General features: G+C 48.1%; 2 protein-coding genes across 4 annotated transcripts; one reads left to right on the top strand and one right to left on the bottom strand.

The window, feature by feature from the left end:
- The first annotated feature begins 27 nt into the window (after nucleotides 1-27).
- Nucleotides 28-3489, top strand: MRPS11 (mitochondrial ribosomal protein S11). Its single transcript, XM_065733995.1, has 6 exons — nucleotides 28-130; nucleotides 235-327; nucleotides 440-529; nucleotides 1099-1228; nucleotides 2637-2702; nucleotides 3164-3489. The coding sequence occupies exons 1-6, from the start codon at nucleotides 78-80 to the stop codon at nucleotides 3269-3271; spliced, it is 540 nt and encodes a 179-aa protein (XP_065590067.1). The 5' UTR covers nucleotides 28-77; the 3' UTR covers nucleotides 3272-3489.
- Nucleotides 3490-11392: 7903 nt separating this feature from the next.
- Nucleotides 11393-24858, bottom strand: DET1 (DET1 partner of COP1 E3 ubiquitin ligase). Of its 3 annotated transcripts, none has more exons than XM_065733990.1 (5): nucleotides 24817-24858; nucleotides 23077-24188; nucleotides 19974-20164; nucleotides 18150-18341; nucleotides 11393-14384 (listed from the first exon to the last, which is right to left on the bottom strand). In XM_065733990.1, the coding sequence occupies exons 2-5, from the start codon at nucleotides 24157-24159 to the stop codon at nucleotides 14195-14197; spliced, it is 1656 nt and encodes a 551-aa protein (XP_065590062.1). In that variant the 5' UTR covers nucleotides 24160-24188; nucleotides 24817-24858; the 3' UTR covers nucleotides 11393-14194. The 3 variants fall into 3 exon arrangements, with proteins under 3 accessions (XP_065590062.1, XP_065590064.1, XP_065590063.1); XM_065733992.1 differs by having other exon boundaries at nucleotides 24779-24839; XM_065733991.1 differs by lacking the exon at nucleotides 24817-24858 and having other exon boundaries at nucleotides 23077-24253.

Here is a 24858-nt window from a genome sequence, read left to right as displayed (position 1 = left end):
CCTCCAAGCTCCCGTCGTGCCTGGCGCGGCGGCGCGGGGGGCGCGCTGCGGGACGTCGCTGTCGGGACTGGGCCGCCATGCACGCTGCGCTGGCGGTCGCCTGGCAACGGCTGCGCGGCGCGGCCTGCGGGTGAGAGGAGGGCTTGGGGGGAGAGGGGGGATGGCCGGGGCTACGCGGTGCCCGGTGGGTGCTCCGAGCGCTGCTTACGCCCTCGCTTGCCCTTGTTCCCGCAGCTTTGGCCTAGGCCGCGGCGTGCACGCAGGCGCGCGGAGGCTGCAGGAGTTGGCGGAGAAAGGGGCGGAGGGCCTGAGCAGCACCGACCTGAGGTGAGCGGCCCGGGGAGACGGCACGGAGGGGACACGGGGCATCGCCGTGTCCCTTGTTTACTTCCTCGCATTGAAAGAGCTGGTGGCTGATGAGTGTTGTCTTGCTCCTCAGCCCCTTAATCCTGCAGAGGAGCTCCATGAGGTGGGATGGAAAGACCTATGAAGAGATCCCGATAGCTCACATCAAAGCCACGTATAACAAGTGAGCAAACAGCTTCTCCTGTTCTGTGCAATGAGGGCTTGTAACACACTGTAAGGTTTGCATTTCAAATGGAAAACCCGCAGGGAAGTTCATGACACAGAGTGCCAACCTCAGCTGCCCAGAGAACTGTGGGTGCCCCATCCCATCCCTGAAGGTGCTCGAGGCCAGTTTGGGTGGGACCCTGGGCAGCTTGAGCTGGTGGAGGCATCCAGGCCATGGCAGGGGGTTGGGGCTGGGTGGGCTTTTAGGTCCCTTCCAACCCAAGCCGTTCTCTGATTCTGTGAAATAGAAGAAGTAAAGTGCTCACAGTGAGAAGTGAGTGTGAAAGGATTAGCTGTATCTTTGGGACAGTGAGTAGGAACAGGTCGTCCACAAAGGTTCTGCCATCTCGGATTCTCCACCATAACCCAGAATTTCACTGCTGGGAGGTCCACGTGAGTAGAACCGATGTGCCTTGAAACATTTCACATGCTTTGAGAAGAGAGCCAAGTTACATGGCAGAGCCATGCACTATGAGAGTAAAACCCTCTTTGAGCTTATTTCTTTCTTTTGATTCCCTGTTGCTTTAGTACCCACATCCAGGTGGTCAGCTTTGACAACAGGCCGTTTGCCCGTACATCCTGCGGCACTGAAGGCTTCCAGAATGCCAAAAAGGGAACTGCCATTGCAGCACAGACAGCTGGCATAGCAGCAGCAGTGGTGAGTCTGCACTGGTTATTGTCACTCTCCTGCATCCCCCTGCTACCTGGGTCCATGGGGGACAAGTGCAGTAGTTTCATTTGTCTGCAGGAGAATAGAGCAGGGCAAGTTTTGCTTCTTGTTCACATTGCTGTCCCTTGCTCATGAGCAGCACTCCAGACTTCAGCTCATTAGCACTGAAGCAGCACACTTCCATGTGCTGACAGCAAGCATCTTCAAACTGATGTCTGAAACGTCAGTTAAAAATGCTGAGAAAGTGAGCTTAGCTGTGCCTGCAACGTGTAGCCTATCATTTCCTAGCTCCATTGTTGAAAGGGAGCATAGCTCAGCCATTTTGGAAATATAAGCCCCTGAATCAGCAGCAGTTTAATTTTGCACTGTAGGGGATTGAGAAGTGGCTGTAATTACTGTCTGGATGTTTTATATTTGTTCTTTGCCACAGGAGAAATGAGCTGCTGCCAGCAGTTCCAGTCAGAGAAGGTGATGTCCATACACATGTAATCTCCAGATGTGTAGAGTTTAATGTAAAAAGACTACACAGGTGTCCAGGTGACAGGAAAAAATGAGGCTGACTGTGTTAAGGGTTCTCATTACAGCAAAATGAGGCAAAGTTGCATTGAAAATACTCATCCTAAACTACATGGAACCTTTCGTGGCAGAGCTGTTCTGTGCCACTGCTGGCCAACAGATTATTATGGTTGATTCGGGAGAATATAAAAACACTTTCACTAGTTGTTTTTGCTCATTGGAGCCTCATAAAAGCTGCATGACTGTGGTTGACCAGATTTGTTCCTCTCCCTGCTAAAGTTTGTAGTAGATTAATTATGCCCAGACACAGAACTGAGACCCCGAGGAGCTCCACTTGGTGGCAGCACTGCTCTGCTTTACAGCAGGTGTTTTTCATTTTCAATTTACAAGCCCCTAGAATTTTTACACTGTCTCTGTGGACTCCTGCACAGTGAATATAAAGCTTGACTGCTTTTCTCATTTACCCTCTAGTAGGAATCCACTGATCACAAGATAAAAGTCACTGCATTAGATAAGGGAAAACAGCCTTGAGTTACTCCTTGTTAGTCAGGTAGCCATGGATGTGTCATTTTCTGTCCTGTCTTTAGGTCGTGGACAGTTTGATCTCGAACACTTTCTTTGTATGCAGAGTTGACAGCTCACACAAGTTTCCTTGAAGCTGCCACTGTTTATCCAGGACTCCTTTACTGCTGGTGTCTGGTTCTGTGCAGTAATCACCATCTTTCTCCTTCACATCCATTACCACCTACTTTTTATTTTGAGTTAAAGAATACTACAGGAGTGGGTCAAAAGGGAATTAAAGACTCGGGGGGGGGGGGGGGAGGGGGAGAGCAGCAGCAGATTTGTCAAAGAGAACACTAACCAGTTCTTCCTTTCTCAGAAAGCACGTGGAAAGGGTGTGCTGCATGTACGAGTCATGGTGAAAGGACTGGGGCCAGGACGCAAAGTAGGTGTTAGTTTCCTTTCCTATCTTTTTCTTTCTCAGACATCATCCATGTTGTTTTGTTTTTTTTTAAACTGAGGCTGTTCTCAAGACTGTACCAGTTAACTTGATTTGTTTTTCTGAAGGTGATACAAAGAATTCATCAGTGAAACGCCTAGTGAAGAAAACACAGAATAATAAAAATTCCAAAATCATTTCCTTCAGAGACAGAATAAAAGCTGTATTTGTTTTCTTGCCACTTAAGCACCAAAGCTGATGGGAAGGCTGACGAAAGGACTGGAGAGAGAGATTTAAAATGGTCCTTCTGATATTAATACTTTCAGATAATTCCAAAGTACAACTGTTGAAACAAGTTGATTTTCAGACAGGGGACCAATCCGTTTGCCCCTCAGCTTTTTCCCTTTTCTGCTCTGCACCGTGTTGATAACAGGGTATCTATCATCTGCTGTTTTGCTCTGTTCCAGGCTGCCATCAAGGGGTTGACTATGGGAGGTTTGGAGGTCATCTCCATCACTGACAACACCCCAGTTCCACACAACGGCTGCCGCCCACGGAAAGCCAGGAGAATGTGAGGAGGGAGTGCAAGAGACACTGCCTGGGTTGTGTCCTGTTCTGGAAGACCACCCTCCCTGGAATTTTTTGATGAGAGAATGCTTAAGAAGAAAAGGACCATCCTGGGCCTCAGAAGCCCAAGAAGCTGGTAGTAAAAGCAGGAATACATGTACTGTCTTAGTGGGAAGCCTCTTGTGTATAAAGTTTCTTGATTAAAATGTTGGTCTTTTGACAGTCATTCCTGCTGTGTTTCTAGAAGTATTTTGGATTATTATTGCTTCTCAACTGCTCTATTCCTCTCTCCACAGTATGTGGCTCTTGTCTAGCCCTCAGTGCTATTACTGTTCTTGTTAGGTAGAAGGAGGAACATTAGGTATGTACCAAATCAGATCTCCTTTCAGTCTTCTATAGTAAACAACTGCACGGGGTCACTTCATCTTCCTTCCGTTTTTTTCTCACTGCACACATTTGGAAACAAGGCATGGGGTAACTCTTTTCCACCTGGCTTGCAGAGCTTACTGCAGTGTGCGTGAGGCAACTCTCACTGTTTACACAGCGTGGAGCACCACAGTCAGATTCCATTACTGTCATAGGTCTGCTGTGGTGCTTTGTTGCACTCACACTGCAGCGAGCTTGTCAGTGCTGCTGGCAGATGGAAAATGCCAGTCCTTCGAAGGAGCTGGGATTGTGCCAGTTTTGCTGCTTGCAGTCTCTTTGGTTCTGCCTTGCACACCACAAACTGGATTTGCTGGAGCGAGCAGGGGTTAGTAGGCCTGAGAACAACAAAATGTTGCCAAGAAGATTTAAAGCATTTACATCTTGAACTGTGCTTCTGTTCATCCACAGGCATCACGGGCTTGTCATGGATCTGTGTTGCATTACTGCTGTCCTACTTCTGTCCAGAGAGAACTGCAGCCAAACAAAGATGTCTGAGTCTCTTTGGAACGTTAACCAAGGAAAGTGACAGCAGTAATCGACTACAGGCTCAATCTCCTGGATGGCAAAAACACATTGCCTAGCATAGGGCAGCTCCTTGAAATCCATACTGCCAGAGAATCCTTGGCTATATATATATGCAGCATACGCTGGGCAAACGTTTCACTTGTAAACAGTGTATTTTGGTGCAGCCAGCAGTCTTATCACAAACCCAGAATCTTCTTTTCTATTATTTCTCTTTGTCGTTCCTCCTTCGTTTCTTAAATTGCATAATTAACTATTCTCTTCCTCTTTAGAGAAAGGGTACCATGGCAACAAGGCAGTGAACCTCCTTCACGGGGCTGAATGGCATACAGCAGGTTTTGAAAGAAATCGGTCTGCTTAGAAGAGCCTTGAGTTGCATCTGACAGAAGAGAATAAAATAAGATCCAGATGAATCCCTTACCTTACTCCAACTGTCTGAATTTGAATAGAGGAGAAGTTATCTTGAAGGGAAGTTCCTTGAGCTGTCTCAGCTTTGACAGCAAGGAAGAGAGGTTCTTCACAGATGTCTGACTGACTGGAAGAGCTTCCCCGTTGCTCCAGAAACATGGCCGAGCTTCTAGTGACTCCATATTACTCTTCTGAAGGAGCAGATACTATGAATCACAAAGATGAACTCTCCGACTATCTGGGCAGCTAGCTGGCAAAGGCAGCCATAAGCAGTGGTGTGCCTTGGAGCAGACTGCTTTCTGCAGAGCACTGTGACTAGCTCTGACAAAGGAGGAGCACCAGTCGGTGCTGGCAGGCTCATCAGTGATGCACTGCATAGTACACGCTGAGAAAACCATTCTGTACCACAAGCTGCTTGTTGCAGCAGTGCAGCAGAAATGCCCACATTAGATAAATACCGTGGAATGGATTGAAAAACAAGATTACAAAAACATCTGTGGTCTTTTTGGAATTCAAGGGAGAGTAGGTGGATGAGTCGAGAGTCAAACAGCAACTACAATAAATCTTCCTCTCATCCAGACTTAGAAACAAGGCTGTGCCCTTTACAGAGGCTGCTCTGTAACATCCCTGGTTTCTGAGCATTTTTTTCTGAGCTCTACTGATACACAACCACTGTTAGTACAGTGGGGTGTTGTATCTCCCTAGCCGCTGCCTGGTTTGGGTACCTACTGCTACTTCTTCCTCCACCTGACATTTATTTAGCACTCTCCAGCCTGAACAGAAGAGGCTGATGTTAGTTTCACACTTCATTGGCTAGCTCCTTACAACGGCAAGCAATATCTGTCTTCCGAACCTCCAGTTCCACGCATCCTCCATCCTCCCTAAGCTTTCCAGAACAGTGTGCAGCTTTTCACTGGTTACATTTCCACCCACTTTCACTCCTGTTCTGATGGAGCACCCCCAAAGCTGTGTCCTAGCTAAACACTTGGCCCAAGCTGTTTATTTCACAGCAAATCCCAGGTTTCAGGGGCAGCTGTCAGCGATATGGGAGAGCACAGCTACACAAAGCAAGCTCTCCCTCCTCGTGCAAGGGCTCAGGCGCACACACTGTACTGCAAAAGAACTCTTAAAACCCTCTATTGTGGTTCGTCTTGCAGGGAATTAATATACACCAATAGCACTTAATGATTTCCTTACCCTTCAGATGAAGCTATTAATTAAAGGCCTAGTTTTAGTCGACCACTGGTATTTACCAGTCTTAATTGCTTTTCTTGGTGCCTGGGTAGAAAACAGTTTTCTACTGGCTCACATTCCTCCTGAGCAGCAGTTACTTGAGTAGTATGACCACGGCATTAAGCACTGTCATTAGGGTCACATCCCCTCCCTTTGGGCCTTCCCGTTTCTTTGGGACATCTTTCTCTCCACTCCTGCCTCTTCGTGCTCATCTTTGATTCCCTACATTCAGAAAAAGCTTTTTGCTTCATCCCAGTTCTACCACGGCCTTTCTTGGGTATTGCCCTTCATTTTAAAATACCACATGCACCTTCCTCCATCACACAGGGTGTAAAACACAAAACAGTATTCTGACTCAGAGATAAAACGTTACCTCAGGTCTGTTTCCCCCTTAATGAGTGCCTTGGGGAGACAGTCTAACCCAGTTACTCTTCCCTTGGCCAGGGATGACACCTGGTGGCTTGAAAAAAATAGCCCCCAGCCTTCCCTCTAATAGCATATTATTCTGCAAAGAGGAATTATTTCCTTCACCCCTACAACAGGGACTTTCTACCTAGAGTGCAGCTTTATTTGCTGAATTGGTGATTTACTATTTCCTACGCGAGCATCTCAGTGGCAGGAGTCAGGCAGCCAATTTCGATCCCTTTGTGAGATTCAATTAAACCATTAATTAAGTGATGTCAGTGTCCTTTAACAGCTGACTGTATACACAAGCAAGGAGAAGGGGACAGACCCCGCGGTGCTAATAAACTGTCGCAGCAGGGGTGGCTTACCGCAGCCCAGCTGCAGCTGTCGGGGACATCTGTGCAGGTTTTGCCTGCTTTCCCTATGGTGCAGGAATACCTGGCTCGAACTCGGCACGAAGCAGAGCTCTGACTAGGTGTTTATAACCCCAACGTGCCCCTCGGGAGCCTCTGAGGAGCTGCAGTTCAAGTCGGGTTATGTTTTGCACTCAGACTTTCGAGATAATCAGGGATGTGCAAAGCTGCTGCTTTCACGCCCCATGTCCCTGCGCAGCCTCTCCTCCCCACAGCTGCCCCTCGGCCCCAGCCCCGACCTCTCAGCCCAAAAAGAGATCAAGGGCCCTCAGATTGTTTTTGTGCTTTCACGTTGTTCTCCTCTCCCCTCAAGAGGCATTAATAGGTACTCAACAGCAGTGGGAACGGCTCAGAGGTTTTACTAATGAACTGCCTAATAGCATCCAAATCCCGGGGCTGATGATGGAGCAGGGCTGCAGAGTCCTCTTGGGGAGATGCAGCCTCACTGTATTTCCTTTTCTTGAAACCACTAGCCTCCTCTGCCGTGCTCTCCCCTTCTGCTGCTGCCACTTTGCAGGGTCCTTTTGTACCTTTGACGCTCACAACTCGCTTCCTGTGTCCCACAGCTAAGAGCAGGACAACGTGCATGGGTCCAGGACCTCTCCTCAGACAGGGAGCCCCAAAAGCCACTGCCTGGGGAGCAGTTCACAGCCTGTTTGCTAGAGAAACTGGGCAGAAGGAAAAAGCGTTGGGTGTGAGGGGCTCAGTGCTAAGCAAGGGTGTGGGCAGCAAAAAGGTGGGGCAGCAAAGAAGGAACGGGGAGACAAAATGCGGGAAGAGAAAATGCAGCATGAAAAACTTGCCCAAGATCTCTCAGCCAAGGACCTTGTGTCCTCCAAAATCTCTGTGCTACACCACTTCATGGCTCATTTTGCAAAAGCCAAACTAACATCCACCATGCCTCCCATCCACATCACCACCAATTCCAGCTTTCAGACCCTGTTCCCCCTGCTTGCTCCTGTGTGCAGGGGCAGACTGGGCATCCCAGTGCACGCAGGTAACAAAACACAAGGCCAGGCAGCTTGAAGACGTTTGTTCACCCCCCACCTCTCAGCAGCAGCCCCAAAGCTGAGGTGGTGAAATACTGCTCTCATCTCTCTGTGCAGCAGCCTGCAGGCAAACAACTCGCTCTCCTAATTGCCAGCAATGGCCCCCCGTGCCGTTCCCTTGCAGATACCTGGCTGCTGCCTTTCATTTTGCTCCTGCCGCATCCACAGCACAAGTAAATTTTCTGATTTCCTGAGCTGTCAGGGCCAACCACTACCAAACAACATGAGCAAACAGGGAGAGCCAGGCAGCCCCCCAGGCTCCCTGTGAAGCACGCAGCAGGGCAGCAGCCCGCCTGAGCACTGGGAGATGCTGTGAAACGACCTGCACATAGATAGACATGTTGGCCAAAGCTGCTCCTTTGGTGGAAATCCCTGCAAGAGGGTGGGCTCTCATCCAGGGGCCAGTGTAAAACTGGGACAAGGCCAGGGGGGGTGCAAGCAGCCCTGCAGCAGAACTGCTCTGCTGGCCCTTATCACAGCCCTCTGGGGATGGAGATGGCATGGGCAGGGCTGCTGTCTAGGGGATAAAGGGTGAGAGGGAGGAAGGGAAGAGATTAGCTCTGACCTTGCCGTCCAGAGCCAGCCCAGCTGCACCACACAGCCCTGACATTGCTCTGCCCTATGTTACAGGAGACCTTGTTTGGCTGCCAGCTTCCCCTTCTGCTTACAGAGAGGGATTTTGCTGGCATTAAGGACTCACAGCCAGGGCTGAAACAGTGACTTAGCTACACAGCCTGCCGTTATCGGCACAGCTCATCGGGGCCTCACCCTGACCTCAAGACTAGACAAAAAAAAATAGGGCAGCAGCAACAAAAGCCATCCTTATGGCGAGGGCACGTGCCAGGGGCAGTTCCAGAGCTTAAAGAGAGGTCTCCATCACTGCACAGCACTGCGATTTGGGCCAGGAGCATACAGCAGGGTCCCCTTCCCCTCCAAAATTGCCACTTGAACCGTTTTTCCCCCCCGACTCACTGCACGGAGCAGCAAGGCCGTTTCCATGTGGATGGCTGCTTCTCCCTGTTGCCATGGCAACGGCGCTGGTGCCAGAGGGTTGGAGGCGGAGGGCGAGCGCCATATCTCCCGGAGCAGGCCAAGGGTACATCTAATCCGGCCCCACGCCATTTTGCACCTTTGAGGAGCTATCAAATGGCCAGCAGGATGGCTTTGGGTGGAGACATGGGCCCACTGCTCTTCTTAATGCCCTAAATCACATCACAGAGCTTCCAATGGGGCTTCCCATGGAGTGCTCTCCCTTCATGCCACACAGCCATATTGCCACTGTCCCTAGGGTTGGGTTCTCCTATAGACCCTGTGCTCAGTGCTATCACCACCAGGGCATCCTTTACCAGACCCACGCACAAGAAATGTCCACTCAATTGATGGAGGCAGGGTCCTGGGGCACCCAGAGTGTCTCTGTAGTGCTCTGCCTGCCTCCTTGTGCTGCAACACACCAGGACGGATGGAGGACATGGCACATGAGAACCAACTCACAAACAGCTTTCAGAGAGGAACGGAGCACTGCCGAGAGCTGGGGGTCAGCAATTCCCCCAGGCAAAGCCGGGGCTGCTTTGGTCCATGCCTGGCATGAAAAAAAAGGAAAGCTAAGGACAGCTTTAAAAAGGCTTCTTCCTTCAATCTGTCATCTACAAAAGGTGAACTCCTCTGAAGGCTCCAGTTTGTACTTGGACAAAGCAGAATGCAGGAAGCTTTGCAGTGTCACCCTGAATTTCCACTGCCTCACTGCGGTTCCTGTAGGATTTTCTTCCAAGGCAGCCAAACACCATGCTGCTGCTCCCTGCAGAGAGCTTCCCCAGCACGCTCCTCTCCCTGCTGAGGGCACCTAGTGAGCATCTCCTTGCCATTCAGCTCTGAAACAGTCCCATTTCCTTTAAAACTGCCCTCAAATACTCATGTGGCACATGGCATCTTCGCAAAACACTACCCAGATGCTGCAGCCCAGCCCCAAATGGTTGGGACCAGGGGCACTGTGCCCTGGCCCTAACTTCCCCTTTTCAGTTCTCTCTCCTGTAGGAATGCAGCAGTCACCCACAAGTTACTCATTTCCAGAACACCAGTCTAAAGACGGTGTGGTATTTTTATGTCATAATATCAAAAAAAAAGAATGTGCAATTCAGGGTTTTTCCACATCAGTATTTTTCTAAGAATTCATTTCCTTGCACAATAAGTACAGTTCTTCCCCGGTTGCTACCCTGAAAGAAACACAGGCTAATCAGACCTCAGCCAGAACACAGCTCTAGCAGGGGCTGCTGCTGCCTGATGAGCAGTCAGCCTAGTTGGCAGGCAGTGCCAGGTTGTTACTGCTACAATGACTGACTGCACAGCTCAGCCCCCGCAGCCCAGGAGCTACAAAAAATAAATAAATATAAAAGCCCTTTTCACCATTCCCTCCTCGTAAGGAAGTACTTGGCCAGAAAAGCTTTTACAACCGCACTAACAAGACAGGAAAGTACAAGTATTCAGGCACGTTAACAACTATGAAAGCAACACAAAAGCAAACCCACAAAATCCTGTCCCATTGCTTGCCCATCGGACTGACTTTTCTAATAAAGGTTCACACCAGGAGGGAAGCTGTTGGAGGGCCACATGTCCCATTACCTTCCACACATCATCTCCAAAGTCCTGAGAGATCCTGCAGGAAGAGCTGGCAGAAAAGCAATCAGACAGAAACATGAAAAAAAAACCCAACAAGAGAAAACATATGAAAGCACCATAAAGCCGAAATAAAGCTTCAGAAATCTGGCTCTTCTAGCTGGGTCAAAAGAGAGCAAAGGAAGCAAAACAGACACACCAGCACCCGAGCAAAAGGTGAGTACACAGAAATCAGGGACAGCCACTCTGGGCTGGGGGATTATCCACAAAAGGAGTGTTCAGCAGGAACATGCCATTAATGGAGACATAGATTTGACTCTTTCGGGATTTCTGTGGCTTGCCGACTAACGCAGTTTATATAAGAAATATTACATTTTACAGGTTTGTTTTTAAAAGTGAAGGCAGCATAAGAAGTAATAAAGATGGGATTCCACTGCCTAACAAACATGGTTTCGAAGTCAAGCATCTCAGCATCTCCTGTCACTTAGTACCTCTCTGAAGAGCTGCAGGCTCAAGAGCTTTCTGACACGCTCAAGGTCTCCAAAGGAAAGCAACAGAGAACTGCACGCATCAAAACCGAGGAAGACATCAAAAGGAGCTCTGAGGGCCAAGATGCAGATGTATATAGAAACCAGTGCATAAGGCACAACGCTGGGTGGTCACACAGCAGCAGTGAGTTAACAAGAGGGTCCCAGTCCAGAAACGTTTGCAAATTTTCAGCCACGATGTAGTGCAAAAGATGCTTCATGTTTGAAGCAGCACACGGCTGGAAAATGCAAGTGTCCTAAAAAGCAAAGGCTAGGTGATGACTTCTACTGAGCAAGGTGTATTGCTCAACCTTTATCTCTTGATTACAGAGCATGAGCAGAAAATGGCCACGCAAGTGCTATAAAATGGTCTAAAGGAAGAGTCTGAGTACAAGACGGACTAGCAATAAAATTAAGAGAGGAAAACATAACTGAAGGCCAAGTATTCCCTCCCACAGCATTCTTCTGGAGAGAAGAATGAGAAATCTGCAGCAGCTACAGAAATGCCCTTGGTAGGAAGCACGCTGGTACTCCAGATGTCGGGAAGAGGCAACAAACTAGCACGTAATATGCCTGCACAGTCCAGCACACACCCCTAGCACCTCTTCCTAACAATGGGATTCCCAGCTGCAGCACTAAGGCTTTGAGAAATCAAAAGCAATAAATCAGGCTCTTAAAGCAAATTCTGTTTATTCCTTTTTTTTTTTCTTTCTTTCTTGTGCTGCTAACAAATCTTCACTGTAGCCTAGGAAAAATATCAGGTAGAAAACATTTCCCCCTTCCTCCCACCCTCCCCATCGCACACATTTATTTATTTTTAAATAAAGAATCAAAATTTCAAGCACGAGAGACTTTTTTTTCCTTCCCATACATTTCTGTAATAAAATTAACTCTGTTGTAGATATAAAACGCAGCAGCCACGACCAGAGGATCTGCAATGCTACCCAAAGGCAATTAGTACCCAGAATGAATCAACCAGTTTGTCTGCAAACATAATAAGAAAATACTTAGCACTTACCCAGCACTTTTTATCCATGAATCTCAAAGTGTTTTTACAAAAGCTGAAAATATGTTTTTGGCCTCGTTTACAGAGAAGAAAACACCGGATGGAACAGGAATAGATTTGCCCTCAGTGACAAAACAATTTAATAGCAGAACTAAGAAAAGACCTCTGGTCTCTCAGCCCCAAGCCCAATAACCCACACCACACTCTCCGCTTCACACAGGACAGCCTGAATCCAGCAAAAGCCCCCACTGCTAAAATGGTTTATATTTTTTGCCACTAAAAAAATAAATAAATAAATGGAGATCTGGCAGCTATTTTAATAAGCACTGACCTCCCAGGCTGACACCAAGGCATAAACCCAGACTTGGACGGAACTGCTGAGAGCTGTGGAGGAAAAGAAAACAAAAATAGCCTCGTACTGAAAGTGTGAACAGATGTGAGAGTGGTGCAGGAAGAAAGTAATTCCATGATCTACAATGTGCAAATGATTCTCCACTTGGAGCTTTAATTGAGTATTTGAGGAACAGATCACAGGATAAAAACCTAAAACCTTGACAAATAGTGTTATTAGATGGAGAGAAACCCAGACCTGAAGCACACATGGCCTGATGCTCCCTCTATTAGCAGTCTTCCAACCTGAAGTCATTCCTGACAGACCTGAGAAACCCACAGTGCATAAACCAGAAAAGGAGCAGTGAAATACAGTGTCTTGTCCTAGAACTAAGTTTAGCAAGGCCAGGAGAGTGAACACCATAGAACAGAGTGTAAAAGCTGACTTGAGGACCCTCAGTCCCCTTCCTTTGCAAGGTCCCACATTCATGCTTTATGCAGGAGCCACCAACACAAAGTTATTTTCTTATGTATGACTTCAGTACTGTTCTTCACAGGCATGTGGCCATAACACATCACCCACAGCCCATTTTGGTCCAAAGATGACACCAACAGGGTCATTTAAAGTAGGTGCCTCCCATGTTTTCTGAACGAGTTTTCTGAAGTCCCCTCTGTACCTCACATGGGACATCTGCATTGCTTGACAGCACACAGTTCTGTGTGCAGCAAAACCCAAATGTGGGTCTACAACCAAAAATTCCATTTTTAATAGAGGAGGGCAGGCCACATCAACTAACAGGACAAGCAGTATTACACCTAGGAGCTTAATTTCTAGGTAGAATAGACACTGTAGCGGTCCAGTCAGCACCAAGCTGAACACAACACACCAGCCAGTTGTGCTTTGAAGCCTGGGAATACCCAAAAGGGTTCTCACAGAGAACAGTGTATCAACCAGGGATAGGTAAGCAACCTAAGTCAACAAACTCATCTCTTAACTGCAAACCTGCAGCAATGCACAGTAATTCAGGTCTCCTTCCTCCTTCCCACAGAAACCCAAACGCTATTAGTTCTCTGTGGTCATTCTCCAGCACACAGGAGGGTGCCAGCAGCTGGCTCTCCCTTCTCCTGAGCAGCAAACCTGCAGACGCCCATAAGGATTCCTGTACACTGTAGAAAGAAGTCCTCCAACAGGAGCAAGGAGCTGCTGTTGTCCCCCACACCCCTCCCAGCCACCCACCTTCCTTCTTGCCCACTTTTTCATACGCTAGAGACGCAATGAGCTGCACGGGCTTTCTGGTATTAACCTACCACCTTCCACTTAGGGGCTTTATGGATACTAAGGCACAAAGATTAAGTGACTTGCATAAGAGGTGGGAATGCACCTCATCTCTCTCAGTCCCAGTGATTCCTTGCAGCTTTTTTCCTAACCTCTTGCATATTAAAACCATGTGAGTAGATTGTGTGGATGAGAACAGGATTTCATTTCCCTAGTAATACTGGAGATACAAAACACAGGTAGCTGTACTTCTAAGCCCTCCCCGTGGCTTCTATCCATTCCCTCTAGGACAGGCTGTTTGTCTTGACAAAGTAGGAAAGCATCAGTGCAGAAGGGAGCACTCCACAGACATGTTGCAAAGCTCCACAGCTGCCATCCTAAGACATACAACAGGAGAGAAAACAGACGTGCCTTTGGGAAACTGAGAAACAAAGCTCAGCTACACTTTGTTCATCAACAGGAATAGGGAACAACAGCAGCGCTTAATGCAGTGAGAACCGCTGCGGCACGAAAAGAGTGAGAAGAAATATTCACAGGTCTGACTTGAACAGATCACCTTTTCTCAGCTAAGGGCACTGCAAGATGCCAGCAGGTGGGAGCTCCCAGGTGAGATCTCTTGATGTGAGCGATGGTTTGGTTTCCTAGAAGGCGCGAGTGCCTGGCTTTGGTCTGTGTGTGGCAGAGGCTCAGACTGGAGGAGAAGAGCTGCCCTGCCCACACGCTGCCCTACGTGCAGCCGTGCCTCATGTGGAAGTTCACCACGTACTCCGCGTTCGTGCGCTGCACTGAGATGGCAAAGGGCTCGAAGGGGTGGAAGGTGAACGCAACCAGGCGTCGCACTGTGTGATTGATGGGTCGCCCCAGGAGTCCCGCCTGGATTTCAAACTTCAGGAGGCCAGAATCACGAGCGTAAAATCTGAAAGGAAGAGAAAGTCAATTATGGCTGTTCCTGACTATTGACTTCACCATCTGGACTCTTCACAAACAGAGACAAGTGCCTTGTTCAGCCTCTGGCACTCCCTCGGTGGCAGAAGATCCTCAGCTGGGTGTCTGGCTCTTGGCAACAAAGGAGAGTTCCTCCCGGGGCAGCTAGCTTTTCCACTGTCTAGAGAAAGACTTCTTTTTTTCCCCTATCAGTGAGAAAACTCTGTCTTCCTTTGGGTGGATTTAGCTGACTTTACAATAGTAATTCAGTTCGGTTCAGACCCCACGTGTGCTGATGCTCTGTACTCTCCTAATGCAAGCTGCTCCCCTTGATGCCTACAGCAGATATACTGTACAGAACAGAGCTCGCCTCCCTCAGCAACGGCCTTCACTCCAGCTATAAGGACAACCTTCTTCTGTCCTGCTGCTGTCAGTATGCTGCTGTGCTTTTGTTTAGTTACACCCCTGTTCAGCAGAAGAAGGTAAACAGCTGGATCTAGTTCTCCTCCAGAGTGCCAGATTCCACCTTACACAAGGCTTTGCAAGTCCTGTGAGATTTCCAACAACAAAAATCACAAGCAAGGCAGCTTGAGCAGGAAGTGCCTGGTGGACAGCATTCAAGAGACAATCACAGCAAGGGCAGAGGTAAAGGCAAATGGATGTGTTTCTCTACTGTTCCCCATAAATCTGGCTGTCAGTCTGAGGAAGCACACTTGTCTCCAAATAGGTGAGAACACTTCTACAAGAAGTGAGCACTGCCAAGGGGATGAGGCAACACACTGAAAAGTCAAACTCCAAAAAAACATTTATTTCTTGAACCATCTCTGCATACTAGAAGACAGGCTCACTTTCTGCAGCAGACATAAACCCAGCTTACACGTTATGCTGCACTGCTGTGGGAACAGGGGACTCTCTGCGATGACCCCACTCTTCCCAAGAATACAGTGAAGGTTTTGGGGATTTGGTACCTTCACAAGGCAGCTGAGCTCCAGCTGAAAGGATTCAAGTTCTCACCCGAAGAACTCATCTCCTTGGAGCATTTTCTGTGCTTTTTCAGTTTCGGGAACAGAACTGCCATTTTGTCTTCCAGCTGTTTCCTTTTCCACCACCACTTTGTGGATGTGGGCATTTTGCATTTTTCCTCTGGTTTTAACAGAGAATGCTTTTAATACTAGAGCACATTTCCCCCCACTTCTCCTGGCAAGCAATACAATGCACTCAGCTCTCAGCCTGGAAAGAACAGGTGATGACAGATACAGGCAATGCTGTTTCAGGAGCAGACATACTCCACATTTTAACAGCACAGCCTATTGAGATCCTCATGTTCTTCCTGGAGGGCCACTCTCCTCTCTCTTCCTCTGAATCAAAGTGCCAGCCAGCTCTGCCTGAAAATTGCACACAAGAACTCAGCAAGAGAGTCACAATCTTGGTATTTGGCTTTTTAAAAGCCCTTTCCCTCCTACACAAGGCTGGGTATGTGGAGGGTCATTCTTTAAATAAAGCACAGTCCCCGGTCTGCTCCTCTCTCTCCCCAATTCACAATAATTTACTACTCAAGATGAAGCTCCCTGTAATCTCAAAGATGTGTTCAGTTTGGTATTTTTAAATCTATTTTTAAAAGTGCTCTGCAATCAGAGGCCATTTCCATGGGCTCTCACTCTGGGGATAAATTAGGCACTGCAATATAAAATTGTATGTCAACAGAAACAGCAAGACCAGCCTTTTCAAACCATATGAAAATGGAAGATTTATCTGCAGACCAATTTTTTGGTTAAATGGCTCCTTATTAGCCATCTAGATGGATTTTAGAGACCCCCTGCTATAAGTAAAGCCGTGGTAGAGCCTCTTCCTCACAAGTCCCATCATTTCACCCACTGAATTTGTCTTCGAGCCTCCTGAAAAGATATTGGAAGATGGCAGCGATGGGGAACCTGAAGCCCTTCCCTCCTGAAAGCAAACCAACACTGGCCTCTCAAGTAGCCAGAGATGAGGGCTGAACCTACAGAACACAGAAAGGCAGCACAGGTCAAAAGAGCACCAGGCACAGAGGCACTGCAACTGACAGAGGCCTTCATCTCACAGATGTCATGCCAGGAAACCACAAGCAGTTCACAACACCCGTAGCTGCTCAAGGTCTCTGCACTTCAGCCAGTCACAGTACTTACATTACAAATCCCATCACCCCTCATTTCCAAGCTCTCCAACCACAACAGGCAGCAGTGTTATTTTATTAATCCCTTTGTTTTGTGTGTGAGAAACACAGCAGTGCTACTTGAGCTACTGAATGGTTAAGGTTAGTGCCCGGTCTTCTGCTTACTTCCCAAAAACCAGGAGCCCCACTGCTCCCGAGGCCCTATTCAAGCCCTAATTGACTGCACAGCTTTGAGCTTTAAAAGCTCTGGCTCTGAATCGCGGCTTTGCTCAAGGGAGGGAGGAAAGGTGGCACCTGGCTTTGTTTACTACAAAGACGGTAACCACAGCAAATGACTGAGGTTCTGCTCCCTTTTGTCTGCAGGAGCCATACACAGGTTGGCACTGGCAAACAACCACTGCCCTGCAAGTTTTCCCAATGTCAAGCATGACAAGGGGGAAAGGGCAGGCTTTTCTCTGCAGATAGCAGAGAAGCTGGAGATTAAACCAAATCATACAGGCAGGGAAAAAAAATAAACCAATCGATTAAATATACATAATTTGGGAATTGAGAGCACAGGAATAATGAGAAGATCCCGAGCACCTGAGTCAGGGCCAGGGGAGACTTAAAGTCAGGTTTTGAGAATGAGGGATGAAAATAAATTTGGGAAACCATCCAGAATGGACTCCTGAGGCTGTCAGAGCCCCCAGCAGTCGTCCAGTTGCTAAACAAAGCACTTAGACATTGAAAGCTCTCTTTGTTTTTCGAGTACAGGTTCATTTCCCTTATGCAACACTATAAGTGGAAAGACTATTCTGCCTGGAGATCTCAGCCCCTTTGATTTGAGCCTTTCAGGCAGGAGATGTTGAATTTTTAACCACTACTGCTTGCCGCCATAGCTGCAGCCAACAAAAAGAAATAAATAGGCATGGTGTTTCTGAAAGAAGCACTGCAAACCTCCTTATTCTCAGGCTTGGAGTTCTTCCTGCTGCCAGCATCGAAGACTCTGACATAAGAGGAACAGAATGGCTTTTACACCTGACTAAACTTCTACTACAGAAACAAATTTCCTATAGATCATAGATAGAAGGGGGACATGAAGAGGAGTACAGCTCCCAGGGTGAGAAACGTAAACAGGGTAAAAAAGCAAGTCTGAAAATAGCAAAATCAATACCAGAAGCTTTATAAATAACACCTAACCCAGACAATATTTTATTCACAGGACAAACTAGGTGATCCTCACCAGCTAACCCTACGTGCTCAGAACGAACCCTTCTAGCACTGGAAAACAAGCACCCAGAAACATATCTGCAGCCCACACAGGAAGGCTGAACTGCATCAGAAGGAGGAACAAGAGCATTCATACGGAAAAGGCTCACTCTTCATGACCCAAATCTTCCTTAAGGCATTTCAGTGACAAAACCTGAAGGGCTCTCCCACACGTATAAGGTGAGACTTATCACAAGGAGATTGGCCAAGCTTTGTGCAGCTACTGAAATAAACCCTCTGGCCAAAGGATGTCCAAAGAGAAAGGCACCAATGTCTATTCTTCCTACAAATTTCATGCTGTGTGGCAGAGGTGATTTAGTTACCCTCACATACAGCTTTTTCTGACCTGTTTCATACCTTATAGGGTGATCACCGCAGGTCTTGGGCCGCTCCATGACAGACACCCACTTGTCATCATAGCTGAAAAGGGAGAGGTCGAGGTATGGGCTGCCACTGTACGACTGAGCACTGATCGGGAGCTGGCCCAGCAGCCTCCGCACGGCCTCCGTGTGTCCTCCATACTTGGCATTCACAATAGTGTCTTTGAACCTGAAGCAAACCAAGAAGCAGGTTTTACTCACAAAGGCCACGGGTGGAAGGCACAGCTTTAAAAAAAAAAAAAAAAAAGGAGGGAAAACTGATAAAGAAAAACAGCAGCGAGTGTAAGAACTAGAACAGCTCACTTCCAAAGATGTATCACAGTGATTCAACCATCAGCCAGCTCTGGTGACCTTTTTATCCTCCCTCATCATTACTGTTTCTGCTCTGAAAGTCCAAACTGATAGAAGGACAAGACTGTGCCTATCCATAAGGTCTGGCCTCAGCTGCTCCACAGTACAGGAAATGAACAGGATCAGAAACAGGGAGAGGTGGATTAGCAGCTTATCAGTCAATCCAAGTTTTACCACAAAGCCTGTAAACAGCATAAGCAAAAGCCAGTATGTTTCACAGTAACAGTTGAGCCCTTAAGGTTGATTCTAGAATCCCCCTCTCTCTAGCCATTGTGTTTTAAACACGTAAAGGGAGAAACCTGAGACGAGGAAGAACCTTGAAGAGAAGCAGAACACTCTTCAAAAACACAGTGAGCTCAAAGCTCCTCCTGGTGAAGAGACTAATGCAGGTTGGATTTCTCTTCCCAAATAAAATTTGAGCTTTCCACAAAAAAGGACAGATCAGCTGCATGAATGTCATACACCACAGACAGTAAACTGTTTCCCTTTGAACAGAAACACTCAGCCAAAAGCCAGCTTGCTGTGTATACAGCACTATTACACTTTGCTACTTAAGTTAAACACTCCTGTTGCAGGTCCTTACAGCCAAGAGGATGAAAAGATTCTCCTTGCTATTTCGACACAAGGCAGAAATTGTTCTTTAGGTGTTCACAGTGAGCTCCCTCGTTCTTTTTTACCCCTAGGCGATTGGGATTTTATGACAGGGAGCTGTAGGATGCTACAGTCACCTTCCTCTTACTTATGGGATGTGGAACTAAAATCAGCCAAAGCTTCACTCCCATAAGTGATTGCCAAGCACTTTGGATGATGTCAAACAAGTCACCAGAAGAACAAAACACCCTGAGTCACATAAAAACACATTCCAAGAGAGATAGCACACTCTGCCTCATTAAAACTGCATTTGACTGTTAAAGAACATTCTGGAAACCCTGGTTATTTTGATATTTTGCTCAGTTTTCACAACAAGTCTAGGCAGATCCACTTCCTTTCTCCAAGCTGAGTTCAATGAGAACCACAAGCTGTTTACTGCTCTTACAGAACACAGCTTGCTGCACATTAAATTTAAAGAAGGCCACTTGGCAAAATACATCCAATTAGATGATGTAGCATCTTGATAAATCTTGTCTACGGGGCCCAAAGCTACTAGGCAGTACTGTTTTAATGATCTCCAGAGGAAGCACTGCTCAAAGAGAGCCAGCAACATCTTGCCCTTAAAATTCCTTTCCCTGCTAAGCATCGAATTGCACCACTGCCTTCTTCAGTCCTGTGAAAAGACAGGAATGCAAAACCAGGTGCACAAGGCTGCAGGATGAAGCAGGTCCCAGCCAGACCCCTGCATCACTACAGGACCTGTTTGTGCCAGGGTTGCTGTCGTTATGTGATACTAGCCTGGAGCTGACGGGGCTGAGCGTGTGTCTGTACGGTATAAAGCATGCTCCGAATGGCTCACCGGCGCTGGATCTGCCTGGCAAAGTTGTTGCTGGAGGCCGAGCAGGGGAACTGGACTGCCTCGCTGTGCAAGGTGGCGTTCCTGAAGAGGTCACAGAAGTTCTCAAACAGCTCCAGCAGCTCATCAGACGTGTTCTCAAACACAGCTATAACCTCTGTGGTCACCATGTTGTACACGACGAAGAAGGAAGGCTGGGGAGAGAGGCAGAGGTGAGGTTAGTCAGAGAGCATGCACAGGGAAGTCGGCCCTTCCTCCTCCCAGTGTGAGGCCACAGAGCCTATCCAGATGTCTTTGCAGTGCAGGAGAATCCCACTCTGCTATTCAAATGCCTCAGCAGGCACCAGATCATCCACCTGTTTACCGTGATGTGATTATTTACGGGGGGAAAAAAAAAAACAGCTGAATGGGCTTCCAATTTTTCTTCTCAAACTGGATGTCAATATTTCTGCTTTCTCTTCCTCTCTGCCCTCCACCAAATTCAAAATGCTTTCCAGAGTGCCAAATTTAATTTTCATTCCTGCTGACAGAATGATTTTAAACTCAGTGCTAGCTGGCAACAAATCATTTTTCCCTTTATGCAGAAAAATTATTTGCTTTCCCTTCTTAATATTTCCACCACACACAGATGAGCATTTTCAGAGCACTGCGCACTACACCACTGCCTACAAAAAGCTGTGCCCTGCTGACATAGAAATGAAAATCTGAAAGACATTAATGACTTCTTTTTAATACCAACATCCTTGTGCAAGAAGGCCCAGGCACCGTACTGTACATCAGCAGTGTCAATACTTCACAGCATCAGCAAGCCAGAGATGGGGAAAAACACTGTATTTGTAACAGCACACTTGCAACAAAGGGAAAGCACATTCTCACCCCATCAGGAAGGGGTATATTTAGTTCTCAGTCACCAAAGGTAGATTTTATTAAATAGGACAGGGCTAGACTTCGAGCACCACAAAGCCTGTCCCTCCTTCAAAAGTAACTAATTCACTGGGCACATGCACGTATCAGGGTAAGTCTTCTGCTCTTAAGCACCATTTCTGAATGCTTCACATCCCGCTCCCAATCAATGCTCAGTGATGACAGCAGGCAGTCTGCCCACCTCATCCATCTGTAAATATCACAAGGTTTATTTGTTTTACTACCTCAAAATAAATTGTCATCATACAACCCGACCCCCACACGTTACAATGAAGCACACTAGAGGAGGTTACTCACTGAACCACTGCCTGAGGAAAGGAAAGCCCTTCTGAAATACACCTTTGGAGCAGCAAGAAAATAAGAGACAGCAGAAGTAAAAACTGTTCACATCTTCTAAAACTGCAGGAAATCTCCTCCAACCTTAAATAAAGAAGTTCCCTTGCCAGGATAACACACAGACACCCATAGGATGCCCTCAACTAGCTAAATCTTTCTCCCTACGTGTCAGCAGCAGCTGTGACACAGGCAAAGCACAAGCACAGTACAGACAGCAGAAGCTGCTACAAAAAGCATACAGCGAAGCTGGCAAGGCTGAAACACAAGCCAAGAACAACAACCCCCTAGCTACATATACACAGCAGTACACAGGCAACCTACAAGTGTAAACAGCAATTTCCTCAGCCTCCTTGGAAGAGGAGCCTAAAGGAAAAGAGGATCCTGAAACCAAACCAAACTCATGTCCTGTCCTGATAGATGAAAAAAAATAAAAAGGGAGCTTTAGGTATTCTTGACCGAAGTGTTCTTCACAGAGCTCTAACGCAAAGACTAAGCTCAGGCAGGTCAGGCTGCTCCACATCTGGAATTATCTTCTCAAAGAAAGAAGAAGAAAGATGCTTTCCCTTCAACAGAAAATACATCACCTGAGGAACAGTGCAAACAAGCCACAATTTGCATCTAAAAGTAACCTTCAGGTGAAGCAAGTCAAGAACAGGCTGCAGCAAAGCAGGCACAAAAACCTTGGTAACCACAGCAGGGAGCAGAGCTGACACTCCCACAAACATGCACACTGGGGTGGCCTGAGGCTTGGGTCAGGAACACCACTCCGGATACAAGCTACAAGCTACAAGCTGCAAGCCATGGCCACAAAGCTTTCATGTTCCTGAGACAGCCACTCCATTTTACACTAGGGGGTAAAACAGTTTTAGCCTCATTTATTCCCTCCCAAAATAATTTCCCCATAACAAATATAAAAAAGGAAATCACAGTCACAAAGAATTACTGCCCATTTCCTTTCGGGTCTAAGTTCTGGAAGCAGCAAGATGGGAGGGATGGGATGGGAAGGAAACAAGCATCTAGGGAACAATCTGACAGACTTCAGCTTGAGATATATTAATTATTTTTGCCAAATACTTCCAAAACAAACCAACAACAAAAAGCCCAGATTAAAGGACTAAAGTAGGCTAATGTGAAAAATATCTTGCTCAGCTTCACACAGCTCAAAAACTGAGTAACAGTAACAGTGGTGAAAAGAGATGATCAACATGTGGGATGGTGAAACGCCTGGAGGGACCCAGCACTGTCTGAGCTACATTTACTCTAATTTGACTTCTTTAGTACTAAACAGAAAGGAAAAGCAATTGGCACATTAGCTAGATTTAAGAGCTGCTACTTCAATTTGGAGAGATCATAAATACTAGCTCTGACAGAAGCTTGAAAGAGTACGTACGTAGGCAGAATAGAAAAGGTAATTCTACTGGTGAAAAATTGAGATATTATATTTGAAAAACATGCTTGAAGATGCAGGAGAAAAGGGAGAGACTACCTCTACAATGCAAGTGTATTACATGAAATAGCAGCTAAAAAAATCAGCTGGGGAGGGAAAGAGCACTGTGAAGCACTTGTGAGCACAGGGAATGATCCCTGGAGATAGGGGACTGGATAATACCTAAGATCTGTCTCATTTTCAGTTGGGAAGAACGTGGTGAAATCACGAGAGCAAAGATACTGGAGCTATTCAATACCAAGGGCATCAAACGTTCACACAAGGATGAAGTAATGAGGTCCCAAACAACTCATCCAGAGAGCATCCACAGGCTCAGCAAGGAAATGATGCTCACAGCCCCGAACCTGCTTGAGAGCACTTGCTCCCAACCAACAAGGAGCCCCAGGTGGCAGGCAGTACCTGTGAAGGATCTGTTACCCGCAGCGTGACCACGTCTTCACTAGTGTATTTGATAAACAGATGGTTCTCATCCAAAAGCTGCATCTTCCACATGCGGAGCTGCCTCAGCTGATCAAAGTACTGGAAGAACCTCCTCTTCGCTATGGCACTGCCATCCTGCTCTGCCCTCCTCCACAGGTACACCAGCAGCCTGTGCTTCAAAGAGTTTATGAAGGGCTCTTTGTAGGGGTTCGCCATCCCCGTCTGAGTGTCCCTCTGCACCTCTGGGTACACAGCAGACAGCGTCAGGAGATCATCCTCATAGCAGAAGCGGCCAATTGTCCGCACGTCGATGAAAGTCCCCTCGGGCGTTACCTGAAAGACGTGGATAGTCTGCTGCTGCACGGAGAGAATGGCCAAGATGTTCTTATAGAGGTACAGCCCCTGGTTATGAGAGAGGATGACTTTGTCGCACTTGAAAGTCCTCGTGTCACAGAGCCTGCCTGTGTGGAGGTCAATGATGTGCAGGGAATAATCTTCCAGAGGGGAGCGAGGATTAGGGGTCACCGACTCACTGTTGCGATAAACCTCAAAGAAGGGCGGGTGCGGCTCCTCAGGCAGGTAGGCAGCAGAGCCAACGATGACGTACCGACAGTCATCGGTGAACAAGCTGCACTCGCGGTTCAGGTGCTCCCCGTTAGAGGCCACGTTGGTGATATGGAGCAAGACAAAGAAGCGCTCGAAGAGCCGCCCTCGGATGTTGACAGATCTTTGGTCATTGCCATTAGCCAGGATCTCCCCTTCGTAGCCTTGAAGGAGGTCCTCTGCCGCCTGGCAGCCCTGATACTCATAGATCTCCAGGGAGGTCTGGTCGGAGGAGAAGGCAATGAAGTAGCGCCCATCGGGGGAGAACTTGCGCAAGAAGCAGGGCGGCTTCTCCACGTTAACCACAGTGAAGTTGGGGAAGACGTTCTGGTGGAAGACACGGACCTGGTGCCAGTGGGTGCCGGCCTTGCCAGAGCTGATCCGACGGCGCTCCAGGCGGTGGATGACATTCTGGTTCTGGATGCGGCGGGGCTTGATTGTGGGGGCATCATGGTCCATGGTCAGAGCGCTACTTCATCTTCACCCTGCTGCAGACGGCACACACACTCACTGTGGGAACCTCGCTGAGGCTGGCGAGTCCTGCTTACAGAGATGGGAGTCGTGGGCAAGCCCACAGCTCCCTGAGGGTGGGGGCCAGCTGAAAAAGCCCTCGAGTGAGGGGGAGAGACTGGGAGGGTTCAACGGGACAAAACAGGGAAAACGAGAGGTACCCAGAGGGAACCCAGCAGGGCAACGGGATCTGTAGAGCTGCCTGCTGAAGGGCAGGGCGCAGGGAAGCGAGCTGCGGAACGCAGCACACACTCGCGGGTGCCACAGGAATGAAGGGACATTCAAGCACCGGGAAGGGGGTGGAGGCAGACAGGGACAGCCTGCAGCTGCGACAGAGAGAGCCCGGGGAGGTGGGCACGAAGGGATTCCGGGGGAAACGGGGCAGCCTGAGGGGACACAAGCCTCAAGGAGAAGCCCGACTGGAGGCTGCGGACCGAGGGCCTGCGTTCCACAGGGAAGCGGGGCTCACGACCATGCCCTCGGGGGGGGAGGGGAGGAGAGCTCGGAGCCCTCCGGCTGTGGAGGCCACGGTGTGGCGGAGCCCACAGAGGGCGGAGGCCGCGCTCACCACCGGGGCCCGGCGCTGGGCCCGCCGCCGCCGCTTACTCTACGGCCGCTGCCATCTTTCCGCCACCACACAACGACTGC

Source organism: Cyrtonyx montezumae, unplaced genomic scaffold (assembly GCF_038088225.1).
Source record: "Cyrtonyx montezumae isolate F1298 unplaced genomic scaffold, pur_monq_1.0 scaffold_17, whole genome shotgun sequence".
Classification (NCBI taxonomy): Eukaryota; Metazoa; Chordata; class Aves; order Galliformes; family Odontophoridae; genus Cyrtonyx; species Cyrtonyx montezumae.
Note: the sequence above shows the minus strand (reverse complement) of the source record. Positions and strands in the feature narration are given on the sequence as shown.